A 16,947-nucleotide genomic window follows, 5' to 3' on the forward strand; every position below is an offset into this window, starting at 1 on the left:
TCCGATGCATGGGGGAATCAATCACCAACTTTTAGACTCTAAGCTACTTTGTGAAAGTTTCTCAAACTTTGTGAAACCTACGAATCGATCCGACCCGGGAATTGCAACCGAGACTCCATGCATATTAGTCGCATTATTGGTCCACTAGACCAACGGATCGGTCAAATGTAGAGGGAGAACATAGGAAATACATTGGAGGCACTGAACAATGAAACTATTGGGGGTATAATACATAAGGGCATGGACACGAGTTATTGGTTTGCTCTTAACGTAGGGGTAGATAAATTTAAAAAATCGCCACCACTGCATACAAAAATTCCTCTTTTTTAAGTAAGTCTAGAAAAAATTATACGCTCATTAGGGTTTGAACATAAATGTTGATGATTGAATTCCTGTTTCCTAGAAATAAAATAATGATTGTTCAATATAAAAGGTTATGCACCAGAATTCTTGAAAAATACAATCCTTTTTAGATTATTGTTCTGAGTTTGTTTTTATTCATAGCCAAGTCATAGGAAAAAAGCGATTTGAAATAACTTAGAATTAGAAGTTTTGTATTACAACGATAATAAATTAACGTGTTATGAATGCATGCATGCGAGCGGGATGTACGATTCTCTAAACATTATTGACAAATCCAATGTAGGTGATGATAAAAATGTAGAAATACTCAAGCAAACGCCCAAAAACCAAAAAGACAATCAGAATTCTGATACAAGAAAGTTTTTTGTAAACACTGCAACAAAATCAGAAAGCGAATCAATGATTAATATTTTATGTATTCTCATTACTTAACGCTATAAAGTTTGCCATAAAGTTGTTACGAAATGGGCCGGCCATGCACTTGCATTCGTCTGCAGCACAATGCACCACTGTTATGAAACGCATCTACTGAAAGTATAAAACTAGGCAGCTGACATGTACGCCATTGAATCGACACTATTTTGATTCGGCGCAGTTATGATTTCAGTAAGTAATAATTTTGTCGTAAATTGTGTTCATATTTTATTGCCTGTCAGATTTTTAATCTTATTTCTCAAGAAAGTAATTGATAAATTTTATTCCTTTTTTATTGTTCGCAAGGTTCCAGTTTGTTTGCAATCATGACCTTCACGTCAAGTGTAGGTACTTATTAGTCCAAATACCTCTGATCAAAAACGAATAAATATAAATAGATGCTAAACACTGTGGTAATTCAATAAAATATCAATTACAACAGTATTAAAGACGCATATTATTTCCAACTTAATGATGTTATTGTTTCAGGATGCGTTACAAAAATGGAGCGTTGTGATCTTCATAGTGTTGGTAGTCGTGCACTCCCAGATGCAGATGATGCCGATGCCATACGGGTACGGGCCGCCGATGATGATGGCGCCGCCCCCGCCGCCCATGGCCATGCCGGTCCCGGTGCCCGTGGCCATCCCCATCCCTTACCCAGAGTCCACCACGACCACCACCACCACCACAACCACAGAAAAATCCAGCGGAGGCGGTGGTAGTGACGGCGGCATGCAAATACCCATAGCTATCCCGCTACCAGTGCCGCAGTTTGTGCAGATCGCAATTCCAAGCTTTCAACCTCCAAATTGTATGCCACCAAAGCCTAAAGGTAACGGTAACGGTAATGGTGGCAAAAATAAAAGTTGTCCTCCTTGTCCACCGTGCTCGTGTAATCCATGCACGCCTTCTTTCTTCTCCTTCTGTTCGCCTTGCCATCTACAGTGTAGATGCAAGAATGGACAAGAGAACCCTGCTCCTCAGCCACCGAACCCTCCCCAACCCATTCCAGGTCCTGCGTTCCCGATGCCTATCCCCATGCCCGCTCCACCTCCCGTAGTCATCGTGCCATTCCCACCTCAGTTCAGCCCCCAACAACCAGATCAGCATACGGAATGTGAATCTCACTCAGTCAGCGCATCCTGTTCGGCAGAGAAGGAATCAAAATCTTGTGAAAATGGCAGGAATCGAAAAAAGAAACGCAAAAAGGATAGAAAAAAGAAAAGATCAGGATACGATATATACAGGAGAAGAAATTTTGGCTTCAGAACCAGAGATAGCAGTGATGGTGGACTTATTAAACCTGTGCTCACTTACATGTCTAGAAATGGAGATATTAAGATGAAGAGACGACTGAGTAATGACGAGGCAAATGCCTTAATAGGAGATGGTGAAGTTCAAAATGTGCGCTTAATAGCAGGCGATGATTCAGATAACAGGCCAAGAATAGTAGTCATGACTCAACCAGTTCCGAGAAGCCGCGACTATCGGAGACACCTGGTGGTGGAAGACGGCAGCTCGCAGCACACGCTGGGGAGTGGGAGGAAGGAACTGGTCTTCCGACCATCTGACAATAAGAAGATTAGCAACCTATCGGTGTCATTCCAAATAAGCAAATAGTTTGTAATGTTTATTGTTTTTATATCTTAACTATTTATATTTTGTATAAATGCCAATTAAAAGTTTAAAAAAATTATAAGTCAATGATCTATGATTTTTAATAATGCGATCCTTGTATTGCGAGGCGATGATGCTAAATCAATTGATTGATGAATTGATGATGTAGGAACTCAACCGTCATAGGGACCTGTGAATCTATAGATTCGTTTGAAATAAAATGTTAGACAATAATTTACCCAGAACACAGACTTTTGAATATTTCAAAAAGAACATCTACACATGGACAGACTTTGTGCAAATCAGATATTGATATTGTAGATGCGATACTCACATCGAATAAAATATTTTAAAAATATTTACTTCAAGGATTCAGAGAGAATATTATGTGGGGCCTTAAAATGCAGTAAATACAGCTTTTTTTATAGCTCGTGTTTAATCCATCTGATCCTAAAACTGACGTTTCGCTGCGTTTTAACGAAAAAAATACTGCTATCAAATAAAAGGCCCTTATTGTAAGACTATGTATATTCAATCTGAAATGAGGTTTTGTAAGCGTCTCACTTATGTAGAATTCGAGCAAAACTGAAATGATATGCCTGAAATGATTACAGTTATAACAAAATATATTGGGAACTATCATCATTTCCTTGGTCTTTTCTCAATTTCTAATTTTGAGTGGGCGTTAGCTTGTCTTCCTTTTCCATACTTCTGTAGATGTCATCGTATTAGTGACATTCTTTCTAGCCATATCGTCTTTTGCAAAATCCTTCCATTGATTAATTACTAGAACCAGGCATCACGTTCACGATTTGCTTGAATAGATGATTGTGATGTGTGCTATTTGAACTTACTACTATACGTATACGTATTTAAAAATTACAACCTGAGATACATCGACTCCTGCTGGGGCATGGGGCTACGGGATTGTTCGAAAGAGTTACCGCGGCTTTTAGTCAGTAAGAGTCTGACACTTCCTCGCCGCTGCTAACCCACAGCGGGAGGGGTCATTTGATGATTGTTGGCGTTGTTAAAAAAAAAGATACATCGTAGCCTATTTATCCAAACTAGACTTTAGCATTGAACCCTACGAGTTTTTGAAATGCAACAGAACCTCATGGTACAGTTTAAATATATTCTTAACTAGCCACAGTTTCTCGCGGTTTCTCCCGTGTCCCGTGAGAACTGCTGCCCGTACCGGGATAAAATATAGCCTATGTTACACGGGAAGAATGTAGCTTTCCAAAAGTAAAAGCATTTTTCTAATCGGTTCGAAGTCTTTACCGTACAAAAAAAACTAACAAAGGTACATAGGTATCAGATGTTCATATGAGCAATATTTTAGTTTACACGTCGTATAGTTGTCCATGAATATGTGGGTTATTTTTATAATGAACTTACTACCCGACTGTCATAATAAGCGTTTATGTATCAATGTCATAACAAATGATTGGAAAACTTAACAAAACTCCCTCGTAATCCTGATTACGCAAATAAGCTGCAACAATACGCCTATTATTATTGTTCTTATGAATGAACAATCACTTCGCATGTAACAGCTTTTATTTCGGTCTTTATTGCGCAAAATTCAGTCAGTACGGTTTTCAGGAAGCCTATGGTTGCTTATGGTAAGTTACTCTCATTTTTTTTTTCTATATTTTTTGAGAAATTTTGCCTGCTTAATGTCCTGTCCATCCTGTCGTAACAACTACGTAGTCAAAAATTGAAGAAATTTTAAGTAACCCATTTTTTTTTCAGAGAATGATTGCCATATACATAACAATCGTTCATATAGCAATAACTTCAAAAGTGACAGCACTAAGTTTCGAAAGCTTTGTGAAATCTTTACCAGCCGATGTGCCGGAAGAGATTAAAACAATGATGCTTGATATACATCATAAACACCCTGAAGAATTCACCATGCCTGATTTACATGACGTCACTTTAGGGGATTTCAAAACAACGAGTCCCGTCGTCACAGTTCCAGTTGAAACTGAGCACACTACAGTAAAATCTACTACTGTTAAGATTAAAGAGAAATTGATATTCAAACCTGTGGTGCCAGAAAGAAGAAATTTAGGGACGACTACTAAAAAAGTAACAGAGCCAGCTAAAATAACAACAGCTAAAATAGATACAACAACAGCTGAAGTACCGCCACCTTGTCATCAAATCACTCCTGGAGTGCCTTTACCTGTGCCAATGCCGATGATGCCAGTTCCGATGTCAATCTACGCTAGAGTACCCATCGTGATGCCAATGAAATCATACTTCGAGCCAGTAATACACGACCACCCACCCTTACACAAGATAAAACACATGATAGAGAGAGATGAAAAGAAATGGCAGAAAAAGAATAAAGGTAAAGATTGTGATGTGTCTGTGGAAATAATTTATAGTGATAATTATAGCGATTCAGATGATGATGACACGGAATCTGAGAGCAGTTCGGAATCTGTTGATGTTGGTTCTGATTACTATTCGGATTTTATTAAAATTAATGCAAATAGACACCGTTAGCGAAAATATGTCACGTTTGTAGACAATATACCAGTATAGTGCCTTGGTACTGAATAAGCCTGAAATAAGCCTCTACTCCACATTCCTCTTTATAGCAGCATGATGATGATTTTTTATATTTTTTGTACAATTTTTAACTTTGTAAGTCTAATTGTAAACGTATCTATTAAATAAATGAGCATTTTAATTACTCTTTATTGTTTCTCCTGATGGGCACAACATTAATTTAATGGTTTTTGTTTGTTTAATTAATTGTAAGAGATGATTAAGTAATAAAACCTCATACACGTTTGTGCAAAGGATTAGGCTGAGATGGATCTTAATCAATGCGTTTATGTGCCGATAAAAAAGGTAGGTGAGAAGAAAAAATAAAACAACATGTATTAAGTGTACTTAAAGCTTTATCCTTAAATTATTCATCACAAGTTCACAGACCTCTTTTACGTCATCTTTTATCAGTTCTTGATCAAAATACGATGTTTCTACACAATGCACTCCACTTCAAAAATCCTGTCTTGTGATTCTAAGTTTAATTTAATAATTTAGTGAAAATATCCTCCTCTCCTTATTCATTAACTAGCTTTTGCTGACGGTTTCACCAGCGTCAGCACACAGAAACAACATAATCACTAAAAATATTATCACTTTGGACCATCAATTCCTCATGAGAGGCCTTTCAGCTTTCTCTAAGATCTTCCCAGCAGTTTGTTTGAAGACTATCACTTTACTTCTGGTCAGCCTGTTCAGGTATACCAAGCGTACTGCATGAAATATTAGTGCTATGCTTATAAGTAACATTACTACGATTATACACTTCACCACGATGGGGGCTTTCTGGTACACTAGTATTAGCTTGCTCATCATCCATTCTGGTAGTTTTGGTTGATCCTGCAACAAATTAAACTTGGTTATTAGTGAAATTAGCATCATCATCATCATTCCGAACTATGTTGGGGTCAGCTTCCAGTCTAACCGGATTCAGCTGATTATTATCAGTATTTATTTATCAAATTAGCAAAAGCATATTCTTGTCAGTGTTGTGTGATTGTGAATGAATTAGGAGAATGGTCATAGATTAGAGGCATACAAGTCCAGAAAAATAGGTGTCTGCCTAAACAACAGTGAGACTGACTAGGTACTCCGCAACTTATTTAGTACATGTATCGCATCAGAAACTATTACTTCAAGGCAGCGAGATGATTATAATCCAGTTACAATTTAATCGCAATGATAATAATTAGTCATAATTAAGTCAGTCAGCTCTGCACTAGATAATGACAGCATTCTACGTCGCACTGCAAGCAGTTCACAGGTCGGGCCGAGTCAACCATGACACTTAGCACTTAACTACCTTACAATTATGCAGAGGATTATCTACGCTTTTATTGTCTCCTGTGTAATTAATAAAGAATGCTTTTATACGGACTAACAATGTAAAATACAATGCTATACATTTTTTTTGTGTGGTGATAAAATTATGCGATCATCTTATTTATGTAATGAAAATACAAGCAGATAGGTGTACATTTGTAATTCTTGCTGTTGTCAATAGATATAAATAGACCTTTTGGTCATGCGCAACCTGTCAAATGAAGAAGAACTGGCAATGAAGACCGTGAATGATTGGAGACTAGAGTGCCCATCGTCACATTTTGTGAAAAGACGCCTAAACATGGATAGGAACATCCAAAACTATCATCAAAGAGCTATATAAACTGACCGGTTTTCTTCTTCTTCCTGCCCTGTTCCCAATTTTATTTGGGGTCGCCGCAATATGTCTTCCAGTTCCATTCTTCGCTGTCACTCATCATACTGACACTCTCTCCCTTCTTATTCATGTCATCTTTCAGGCAATGAACTGAGCGGTTTTAGCACACAAATATTAATTTCTAAAAAAACCTTTTGGCAAATATCTGTAGAAATCAAATTGTACTTACCACTCTAGCATAAGCGATGGGTATGACAGTGTTGGACAGCATCTTGGTCATATTGTTGAAGCTCACGTCATCTACCATCATGCTGACCTGGAGCGATAGCTTCGTTTTGTAAGTCACACTTACTCTCTGTAACAAATGAAGTAAAATATGGATAAAGTTTGGTTTAACTACCTCGTCATCACAACCAAAAATTGTCCACAGCTGGATAAAGGCCTCCCCCAAGTTGGGGATTTGCACATACTCAGTCCATAGTTAGTCAGCGCAGTGTCGGATATTTTAATAGCTTTAGAGATGTCGATACCCATCTCCCATGACCCTTGGTGGTATTTAATATCCTAACTAGGTGCTGATTTTCTAATCGGTCATTTATCTTATTTATCATTTATTTTTAAGGAAAAATTAAAACTGCTGGGAAACCGGCCCTAAGACCGGTTGTGTTAAATGGCTAATATGCCTAGTCAATTATGCAGGAGGTATATTGCAAAGGGGACACCTTGTGCTGACACTGACACACTTTAGTTATATTTGCTTTTACTTTCGAAGTCCAGTGGGATGGCAATTAGTTGTCGCTCTGAAGAAAAACAAAACCACAGTGTGGTAAAAAATTGGTAAAACCACATATTGTGTGGTACAAAAACGATTTCCATGATTCTTATTGAAATGTCTTAACATAAACTTGTCATCATGATTTTTTAAAGTAAATTATTGTATTATTCCTGATCAAAAATCGAAGCATGCTAACTCCAGATCCTATTTCAATCTTTAAATTATATGATATTTATCTCACAGTGGTATAAGGTTACTTACTCTGTCTATAGCTACTTCGTTGATATGCACGTCTCTGTCAGGGTTCAGTCCTTCAAGGCGTTCTCGTAATATAGGATCCGAGTCTATAAAGTGTGATTTTGACAAGACGAATGGTAAACCTGAAAAAAGCCCTTTGTTATTTATTTTGCTCGTTACTAACTTAAATAGTAAAATCTAAAGTCTTGATCTGTGCATAGTTTTCATATTTTAAATGTTTTACATATTACAAATAACTCGTATTTTAATTCTAATCCACACAAAGGAATATAAAAGCCATGCATACCATAATAACACTTAGAAATGTCGATGACACCATAAGGGTAGGGCTTCAGAGTGATGGGATCAACTTCTCCCATGAAGGTGTCATTGCTAATGGTGTATATGAGAGCCTCTCCTCCATAGTCCATGATCCTGCTGCCTATGTACTGCAGGGCGAAGGTCCTACAGATGCCTAGTCGGTAGAAGTTGATGGGAACTTCGGGGGTCAAATTCGGTGGGTAGCCTTCTGCTTCGTAGGTGTTGTTGAATGTTTGTATACTGCAGAAGGAATAATGATTGAGTTAATTTATAGAAGCCAATAATGAGGGTTTTCTAAAATGGCGTCCACCAGGTGGCGCACTGAGTCGTCAGGTCCAGGTAACTGTCAAAGTGCTTATCTTTACTATGAATAGTGAACGATTTTAGTGGTTTTTTTTATTTTATAATTAAAGCACTGCATTATTGTTTTACTATTGAGGTTGAGTAAATAAAAAAAACTAAATCATATTGTGTTAACAAATTTTTCAACAAGCTTTTCCTTAGTACCAGTGACTTTTGCACCCTCTCTCTTAGCTCAATTTTTAGTTCGGAAACCTTATTCTGACCGTAGTCCATAATAAAATCAATAACACTTCCAATATAACAGAATTTCAATAAACAATAAGTTCGGCACCTACAATTCCATATTATTTGACAGCTGTTTGGACCAGACGCATACGTGGCGCCACCCGGTGGCAGAAAAAATTTCAAAAACCCTCATTAATTATAGAAAACTTTGCAGATTTACGTATCAATATTTTTTTTACCTTTCTTCAACATCCTCGATGCCTCCCATCTTGAGATGTCTATATTTCTTCACCCACTTGATCTCGAACCTATCCTTGTCGGTAGCACCCACTTCTATTCTATAATCTGATGTATTGTCATATAGCTGTCGAACAAAATGTTTGAGGTATTTTAACACAAATAACTGCAGTGTTATTTGTATAAAATCTTAGAAAATATTAAAACATCATCATCATCCTCTGTTAAAAGTAAAATAACGTCATCATTTACTATAAGGTATCTTTATGTCTATAATAACTTTATAATTTTGACTTACCCTATCAAGAAGACCAAAACTATCAAAATACACGACTCCAGGAGCCAGACCGTTGAGGATCTTGATAATAGGATTGTTATAACCCCACAAAAAGTTGTGGACATCCAAGTTCAGGAAGGGTTTGGCTCCTAAATGGGTTATCATTAAGTTGAAGGCGCTGCGGATAAAGCTAGGGTAGTTGGACAAAAGTGACGCTGAACTCTGAAACAAACAGTTCTTATGACAAATCCTTTTGATTTTGAAGAAAAAAATCCGAATAAGACTTTAAAGGAAGAAACAAATCATATAGACTACAAATGATACTCACAAGAAGTGGCAAGTTAGGCAGCCTGAGGATGACATCTTTCGGGTGTGCTAGAGACTCTTCTGGGATGAACTCCGTCCTGACCTTCGCTGTCATTGCCATGCGGGTGCCATCCTCGCTTGGCTCTAGATCCTCATACCAGCGATATTCTCTGAAAAGATGATATTAGTGTAACCTAAATAGAATCTCAAGATCATCGTCCAGATCTAATTCATCATCATTTTTATTCTGCCATAGTAGTTTTCTTTGAACTTAGTAATCATTTTCTAATTCCTGCTTATTATTTGAAAGTGATGAACATTTCTGTTCCTAAAAAGCCTTAATTAAGCCAGGAATACCATTCACAGGTGTACAATAACTTAAAACTATCATCACCAATTGTACCACTTACTGAAACACAAAAGGTCCGACTTCTTCCACCTTCAGCTTATAGTCCTCGCCACTGAGGAACCGCTCGCTGTTTGTGATGTTGAACACGTAGACCGACAGGCGACCTGCCTGCATCTCTTGCTGCAGCAGCTCGTATAAGATCGAGTCTTTGGTTAGCCGAAGTTTCTAGAAGATCAGGATATAATGTGAATAAGTTGTTAGATAGTTCTTAAGGGAGTACATAATAGAGCACATAAGGTTGTAAATAGGGATAGTTCTTAAGGCAGTACATAAGAGAGAATATAGGGTTGTATACAAGGGAGAACATAAGTTTGTACATAATGGAGTACATAAGGTCTAAGTAAGGATCTTTTAAAATACTCACATATTTGATGATAAGATGTATGGGGTCTAGTATGATGATCAGTATTGGTACTATCAGGAACACGACTCCCGTTAACAATACTGCCAGGATTTTATCTGTAGATAACAAACATAACAATTATTTTTATAATTACGGGGATTCTTCGAAATCTGAGCATTTAACTTGGCATAACTGGTTAATAATAACAACATAAAAATATTTTCGTATTTTTTCCTCACTGAAGTGAAGTTTAAAAAGTCATATTTTTTTGAACCGTAAAATAATGTTATTGCACTGAGCTTACGATTGTCAAAATTCTTACAATAGTTTTATACCTATTTATCACTAAAAAATATAAACGAATACCACTATTATCATATTACTCTAGTAATATATTAAATTAATAGTTAATTTGTTTGTAACGCTTTTCACAGAAAATAACTGAATAGATTGTCATTTTTGATCAGGAGAAACCCTTATAGGTACTCTGATGGTTGTAGGAAGAATATGATATTATGATATGACACTTACTTTTGCTCGTAATCCTGGCGTTAATAGCGTCTCTTCTCGTCAGTAGAACCATTGCTGATTTGTCTTATCATGTAGTTGTGTTCTTTAATACTTCTGTGAAAATAAAGCCCTCGTACCTAAGTTATTTTATACGACACAATTACTAAGGCTTCATTGTACCTAAGTTTAAACACTTTAAAGGCAACTTTGCCTTAAAAACCTTTGCTCATTAATAACCCTTTTTCGCTTTTTTTTTGGTTTGTCAAAATATCTTATTATTGCATTACGACCAGCCATTTATTTATTAATTGCTTAGAAATAATAAAATAATATTTATTTATTTGAAGGTTTTTTATAAGGAATAAAAATATTGTTATGCCTATTTGTTGCATAAGTTTTATTATAAGTAATTGCTAGATTTTAATTTTATGAAGTTTTAAATTTAAATGCACAAAAATATGTAAACTATTAAACATTAAATAGATTAAATGGGCAATTTTCAAAATCTGGTAGGTAACACGTAATATTTTAAACAAAATAAACATTTAATTTTTCTCACAAAATAAATAATTGTGATTGCAGATTTGTATAGTTAATATTTAAAAATGTAATTACTTATATGTACCTACAAAAAAGCACTAAATAAAGAATGAACTAGGTACTTTATTTTAAAGCGATTGCTTTGTAATCAGAATTACGTGAACCGAATACTTTACAATGACAACATCATTAATGATGCCATTGCATAAACAATTATAAAAGCTTTATAGGCTGCTATCAAAGTGCATAACAAAATGTTAAATTGAGGAAAAACTTAAAAAAGCTCATTATCAATGTAATAAATACACTATATCTACATATACCTATATTATATTTACTCGTGAATGACGTTGGCAACAAAAAAAAATATCAAAACAGAAACCTTTTTATTTATAATTTGAAATAAAATAATCCAAAACAAATATCTTTGCGTATAAACCGGATGTTTTAAAAATATATCGTACCCACCATTTGTTCGTTGAGATAAGTGATTCATTTGACCCAGGTCGGGGAACATCAGATCCCATCTTTATTTTGAATTATTTCAAAAAAAAGGTGTAAAAATTTTCACACACGTAATTATTCTTGGGAGAGATCTTATAATAATTCAGTCTTGAATTCTGAGTTACCAAATATACCTAAGTTTTGGAGACAATTTTTTTTACCTAAACCGATTCTTGCATAAATTAATTCTAATCTAATAAGATTTAGAGTGGTGCCTAGAGCTAAATATTATTTAAATTAGTTAACTCTATATACTTTACTATTAAGTTTATCCATTGGATTTTCTTTGCTTAAGTTGCAATTCTTAGAAATACGATTTAATTGTACATAACTATGTAAACAACATAAAACGTGTCAAGAATTGCAATGCGCATGCGTGCCTTTATATAATAAATAATACCTATTCTTGTTTTTGCGAACATCAAGTTCTTTATATCATAAAGAGCATCAAAATAAAAATAATTGGACTGACATTATTATATTCAAAACATTTATTTTTCAAGTTAGAATAGACCCTTAACTTCACCCCCATACTTAAAATGCTTTTAATTTGTAAGCAGTCATCTGCCGAGCCTTTTCCCAACTATGTTAAGGTCAGCTTCCAGTCTAACCGACTGAACGACTGATTGATTTGTACCTATCATTTTCTTTCCCTATCACCCGTGTCTATTATAAACACGAATTTTTGACAGTAAAAATAGGAAAACAGACAAGGTTCCTCATTTTAGCATACCTAGATAATTAAATACGAAGTCTAGACTTCTAACTATTGTACTAAAAAATGTCGTATGACGTAGATTATAGATAAATAAATATTAAAATATATCCGTGGGATTAAAAAAGCAACAAGTAAGTACTTCTGTGTCTAAAAAACAATAGGTGTGAGAATTAAATTATTTAGCTAGATAAAAATAATATTTAACCTTAGTGCTAATCCTTCGTGCTAAACTATTTTAATGAATGCACAATCAACATTTTGGTGTCTGTCACAGTTAACAAAAATGAATAATTCATCGGATCACAGTTTTAAAAATATTATAAAAAACTTGTCAGTGACGCAAATGAAAGTGAGATAAATAGAACTTTATAGAAACTTTTAGAAGCTCGTTTATAAATTAAATAACAAATGGGTCGGTCGATCAGCAACGCTTTGCGTATTCGGTCTAGGGATGGGTGACCATATGACAAAGCTGGTATGTTCCTCCACTGCTGTCATTTGAATATCTATTTCAGGCGTTAAGAGTAGTTTAAAGCCCGAGATATCCAGTCAATAAGGAGTGTATCGGGTTGCCTGTGTAGGTAAATGGGTATTTTAAGTCAGATAGGCAGTCGCTTCATGTAAAACAATGGTAGGTGCTCAGCAGCATACAGTTAGACTGGAAGCTGACCCCAATATAGTTGGGAAAAGGCTCGACAGATAATGATGACTTGTTACACAGATTAATTAACAATGGATTTTCTAATTTAATTTATTTAATTTCTGAAATGTAAAAATGTAATTTTGTAATGTAGTTGTTTAGAGATCTTTGTGTAGTCGGTTAGATTGCCTGAAAGAAATGATATTTTTAGAAAAATGCGTCTATTATAAGAATATGAATTTTGCCATCTTATTTTGTACCCATATTCTTTGCAAAATAAACAATTTGATTTAGGCCTATGCTACTCGGGAAGAGTGTAGCTTTTCGACAGTTAAATAAATTTTCAACTCGGTTCAGTAATTTCGGAAGCTTTGGGGTCCAGACAAAGAGAAAATGTTTCGTCTGTATTATATTAGTAGGCATAGATTACCTACCTATTTATACTACGAGGGCTGAAAATTTATAAATACTTACATTAATCCGCGTAAACTCCAAAATATAGGTACTTTCAAAAACAGCACACACTATCAATTAAACACCATATTATTATTAATTAAAATAAAATAAAAATATTAACTGCGTCACAGATTAAATAAAAACTAACTTTGTTAGAACTTTAGTTTTAGTACCTAAGTATTTTCAATGTAATGCCAATGTCGCGAGGTTCACTCCGTTTCCTGAACTAACTTTATAATTTCAAGTTTCATTCTTTATACAAGTTGTCTGCTTTATATATATCTACGTATTATAATTCCTTGCCTTAGTTTTTTTGGGTTCCGTAATGAAAATATATTTATTTGCGTGTAAATTGTTCGCAAGTGTAAACAATCATGACAAATCTCTAATGCAAAAAGTGCATATAATAAATAGTCATTAAGCGATTTTAAGCAAAAAATTACAAATATAAAATACTGCATTCAGGTATTTATTTACTAAAATTGTATAGTGTCAAATATTATAAACATACAATCATAAAGATCTTAGTTATTCTTCGGTGGTTTTAGTCACATCTCATCACCTAATTAATTATATTTTAAGAATGATCTAATTAACATGTACAAAAATAAAACATAGAAAAACTAATATACTTACCTAGAGAAAAATAAAACAATACGTATTTTACATTTACGTAAGAGATAAGCTGTTTATTCACGTACAAAAAGCAATGAATAATTACTATTACATAATTCGTGTCTGGAGAAAAACTGGTTCAATTTTCAGTGTGTTGAGGAGCTTTGTGTACCTATATTTTTTATTTTATCTACATTCGGACCTCGTTTGATAAATCGGCTAAACCGATTGACGTAATATTGGTTCATGGAATAATAGTGGTCTCTTTCGGGAACCTAAACTGCTTAAAACTGAAAACTGAAAAACTGCAAGTAAATAATATAATTCAGTTTAAGGCGCATAATACAAATATAGTGTTGATAGGAAGTTTGTTTCACCACTTCTTCTCGGCAAAAACACATAGGAAGCGGTGAAAGGCGGGCGGTCTGCAACTGTCAAAGATTCACAGATGTCCCGACTTAAATCTTAACGTGAATTCAAAATGAAGAACAGAACCCTTTCTGATAAGAATTTTATGAAACCGTCTAAGGCCCAAGTTCAAAGACAGCATAAATATCCGTTCTTCTTAACATAATAAGAAAACAATTATTTTAAGAAAACGTACGTTTATGTTGTCGGTGTAGGTACTTGGGCCTTAGGTGTCAAGTCGATGCACCCTATCCTAAACCCAAAAATACCTTTAAAAAACCCCCACGAATTTAAAACGTCTATTTTTGAAACCGGTTAATTAATATAAATCATCATTCTCTTTGCTTAAACGACGTCATCAGAATTTGTGTGATTGTGACAATTTTGATTTATTTGTCCAATGTTGTTTATATTGCTTATAATAAATAAATATTATTTCTTTTTTTTACATAATTGTATGTCCGCCCTTTGCATAACCTCGTAAATATTTGTGGTTTTTGCATTTAAGTAAGTACTTAGTAATAATTTATTAATCACTGTTTTTATAAACGCCATCACTAAGTCACTAGTTTCGCATTACCATCTCTATGCAGATGACTTGCAGCTTTATCAACACTTCAAACTTGAAGAGCTACCGAAAGCAATTGATGCCATCAATAATGATCTTAGAAACATAAGTCAATGGGCTAAGGATTTCGGGCTTCTAGTCAATCCTGCCAAGTCACAAGCTCTCATTATTGGTGGCAGATATTTCCTTAATAAGCTGTCTTCACCACCACCGGTCTCATATGATAGCGTTGCAATCCCATACTCTTCTACGGTCAAGAACTTGGGAGTAATTATGGACTGTCATTTATCCTGGGGTTCACACGTTGCAGAAGTAAGCAGAAGGGTATTTTGCTCGTTTCAGTCACTCAAACGTCTCCAGAAGTTCCTGCCTTTTCCGACAAAAATTACTCTCGCTCAGTCGCTTCTTCTCCCTCTTTTAGATTATGCCGATGTCTGTTTCCTTGATGCGACTGAGGAACTTCTTAACAAACTCGAGCGTCTGCAGAATCTGTGCATCCGCTTCATTTTTGGCCTCCGGAAATACGACCATGTGTCTGAATTCCGGAGCCAGCTGAAGTGGCTGCCAATTCGGCAGCGTCGAGATGCTCATATTCTGTCTTTTCTTTTCTCTCTTCTTCACAATCCCAACGCTCCAAATTATCTTAAGGAACGCTTCGAGTTCCTTGTTCCTAGAGGCAAACCCTGTCGCTCCTCTTCATCTCTTCTACTCCGTGTCCCTCCTCATACTTCGAGCCGTTATGATGGATCCTTCACTGTTCGCGCTGTGAGGCTTTGGAACGCTCTGCCTCACAGTATACGTGACAGCACATCGTTAGATGTCTTCAAGAGACGAATTAAAGAACATTTCCTGTCAACATGACCTTATTTGTATGTATGTATTTATTTATTTATTATATTTTATATTTTATTTATAGGTATATATTTTATGTTATGTAGTTTTATCTTTCTTTTGTTTAATGTTGTGCACTTTTTAATTTTCTCTTCCCTATCGCATCTCTCTATCGCTCTAAGGTTTGCTGTTAGAGAACCCAGTTCTGGGTTAAGCTCGCCTTTGTACATGTCTTCTCTGTGTTGTGTGTATTTTTATATGTTTTTGTGTACAATAAAGAATAAGAATACTGTAGGTGTCTAAGTATTTAGTTGTATGTTAAGTATGTATGTTGTTGTAAGTCAAAAATTTGCAAAAAAACTGCTTGTATTATCGTCAATATTGACACCTTAATGAAGGCTTAAGTATACCGAAAACTCATACCCATACTCATACCATAATTTTTACTAATACTTTCTTCTTTCTAACAAAAAAAGGACAGATGCTCTTTCTACGACTACCCAAAAAGCGGGAGGTTCTAAATACGGATGTTTACATTTTTTAGGATGCAAAAAAATCCGGCTGTTTGTTTATTAGAGGAGCGGAATTACGTCTGTCGTAACGAGTACTGGGGTATTTTCTTCAAATTATTTTGAGCTCGGAGAATTTCCCACACTTAATTATGGATCAAGATATCGGAGGTCAAGACTGCCACAAAAAGCTTCTGATGTAAATAAGTGTTTTTATTCAAAACTAGCTGATTTCTCGCGGCTTCGCGGCGTCCCGTGTGAATTGTTACTCGGGAAGAGAGTAGCCTTCCAACAGTGAAAGAATTTTTCAAATCGGTTCAGAAGTTTCGGAGTGCAAACAAGCAAAAAAAAGGTTTCATCTTTATTATATTAGTATAGTTTATTTTTTGCTCTGTAATTGTTCTTTCCTTTCCTACTAGGTAAGCATTACTTGTTATGTCTGAACTACTTTTTGATACTTACTATATGGCTTTTTGGATATTTAGTACCTACCTACTTGCATTATCTCTGTGTATTTGTGAGAGGGCAGTTCAAGTTTCTGGGTCTGGGTACATAAGTACCTAATACCGACAGGAAACCTTTTATTATTT

At 35.2% G+C, this 16,947-nt stretch overlaps 2 protein-coding genes across 2 annotated transcripts; one reads left to right on the forward strand and one right to left on the reverse strand.

The window, feature by feature from the left end:
* The first annotated feature begins 831 nt into the window (after window positions 1-831).
* On the forward strand, window positions 832-2,477 carry LOC110378269 (uncharacterized). The gene is made up of 2 exons (XM_021337461.3): window positions 832-969; window positions 1,267-2,477. The coding sequence occupies exons 1-2, from the start codon at window positions 961-963 to the stop codon at window positions 2,398-2,400; spliced, it is 1,143 nt and encodes a 380-aa protein (XP_021193136.3). The 5' UTR covers window positions 832-960; the 3' UTR covers window positions 2,401-2,477.
* Window positions 2,478-5,300: 2,823 nt separating this feature from the next.
* On the reverse strand, window positions 5,301-10,682 carry LOC110378267 (scavenger receptor class B member 1). The gene is made up of 10 exons (XM_064037824.1): window positions 10,590-10,682; window positions 10,080-10,174; window positions 9,717-9,880; window positions 9,329-9,476; window positions 9,022-9,222; window positions 8,726-8,850; window positions 7,945-8,198; window positions 7,662-7,780; window positions 6,855-6,980; window positions 5,301-5,805 (listed from the first exon to the last, which is right to left on the reverse strand). Exons 1-10 carry the CDS (start codon window positions 10,639-10,641, stop codon window positions 5,572-5,574), a joined length of 1,518 nt encoding a protein of 505 aa, XP_063893894.1. The 5' UTR covers window positions 10,642-10,682; the 3' UTR covers window positions 5,301-5,571.
* Between the last annotated feature and the right edge of the window lie 6,265 nt (window positions 10,683-16,947).

Source organism: Helicoverpa armigera, chromosome 14, assembly GCF_030705265.1.
Source record: "Helicoverpa armigera isolate CAAS_96S chromosome 14, ASM3070526v1, whole genome shotgun sequence".
Taxonomy (NCBI): domain Eukaryota; kingdom Metazoa; phylum Arthropoda; class Insecta; order Lepidoptera; family Noctuidae; genus Helicoverpa; species Helicoverpa armigera.

Excerpts from the sequence above, each read along its gene's own strand:
- LOC110378267 (XM_064037824.1), bottom strand. The coding sequence starts at position 10,641 with ATGGTTCTACTGACGAGAAGAGACGCTATTAACGCCAGGATTACGAGC. Across the intron at positions 9,223-9,328 it reads TGCCTAACTTGCCACTTCTT|AGTTCAGCGTCACTTTTGTC; the intron begins GTGAGTATCATT and ends TGTTTGTTTCAG. Across the intron at positions 8,851-9,021 it reads GTTTTGGTCTTCTTGATAGG|CTATATGACAATACATCAGA; the intron begins GTAAGTCAAAAT and ends TTTGTTCGACAG.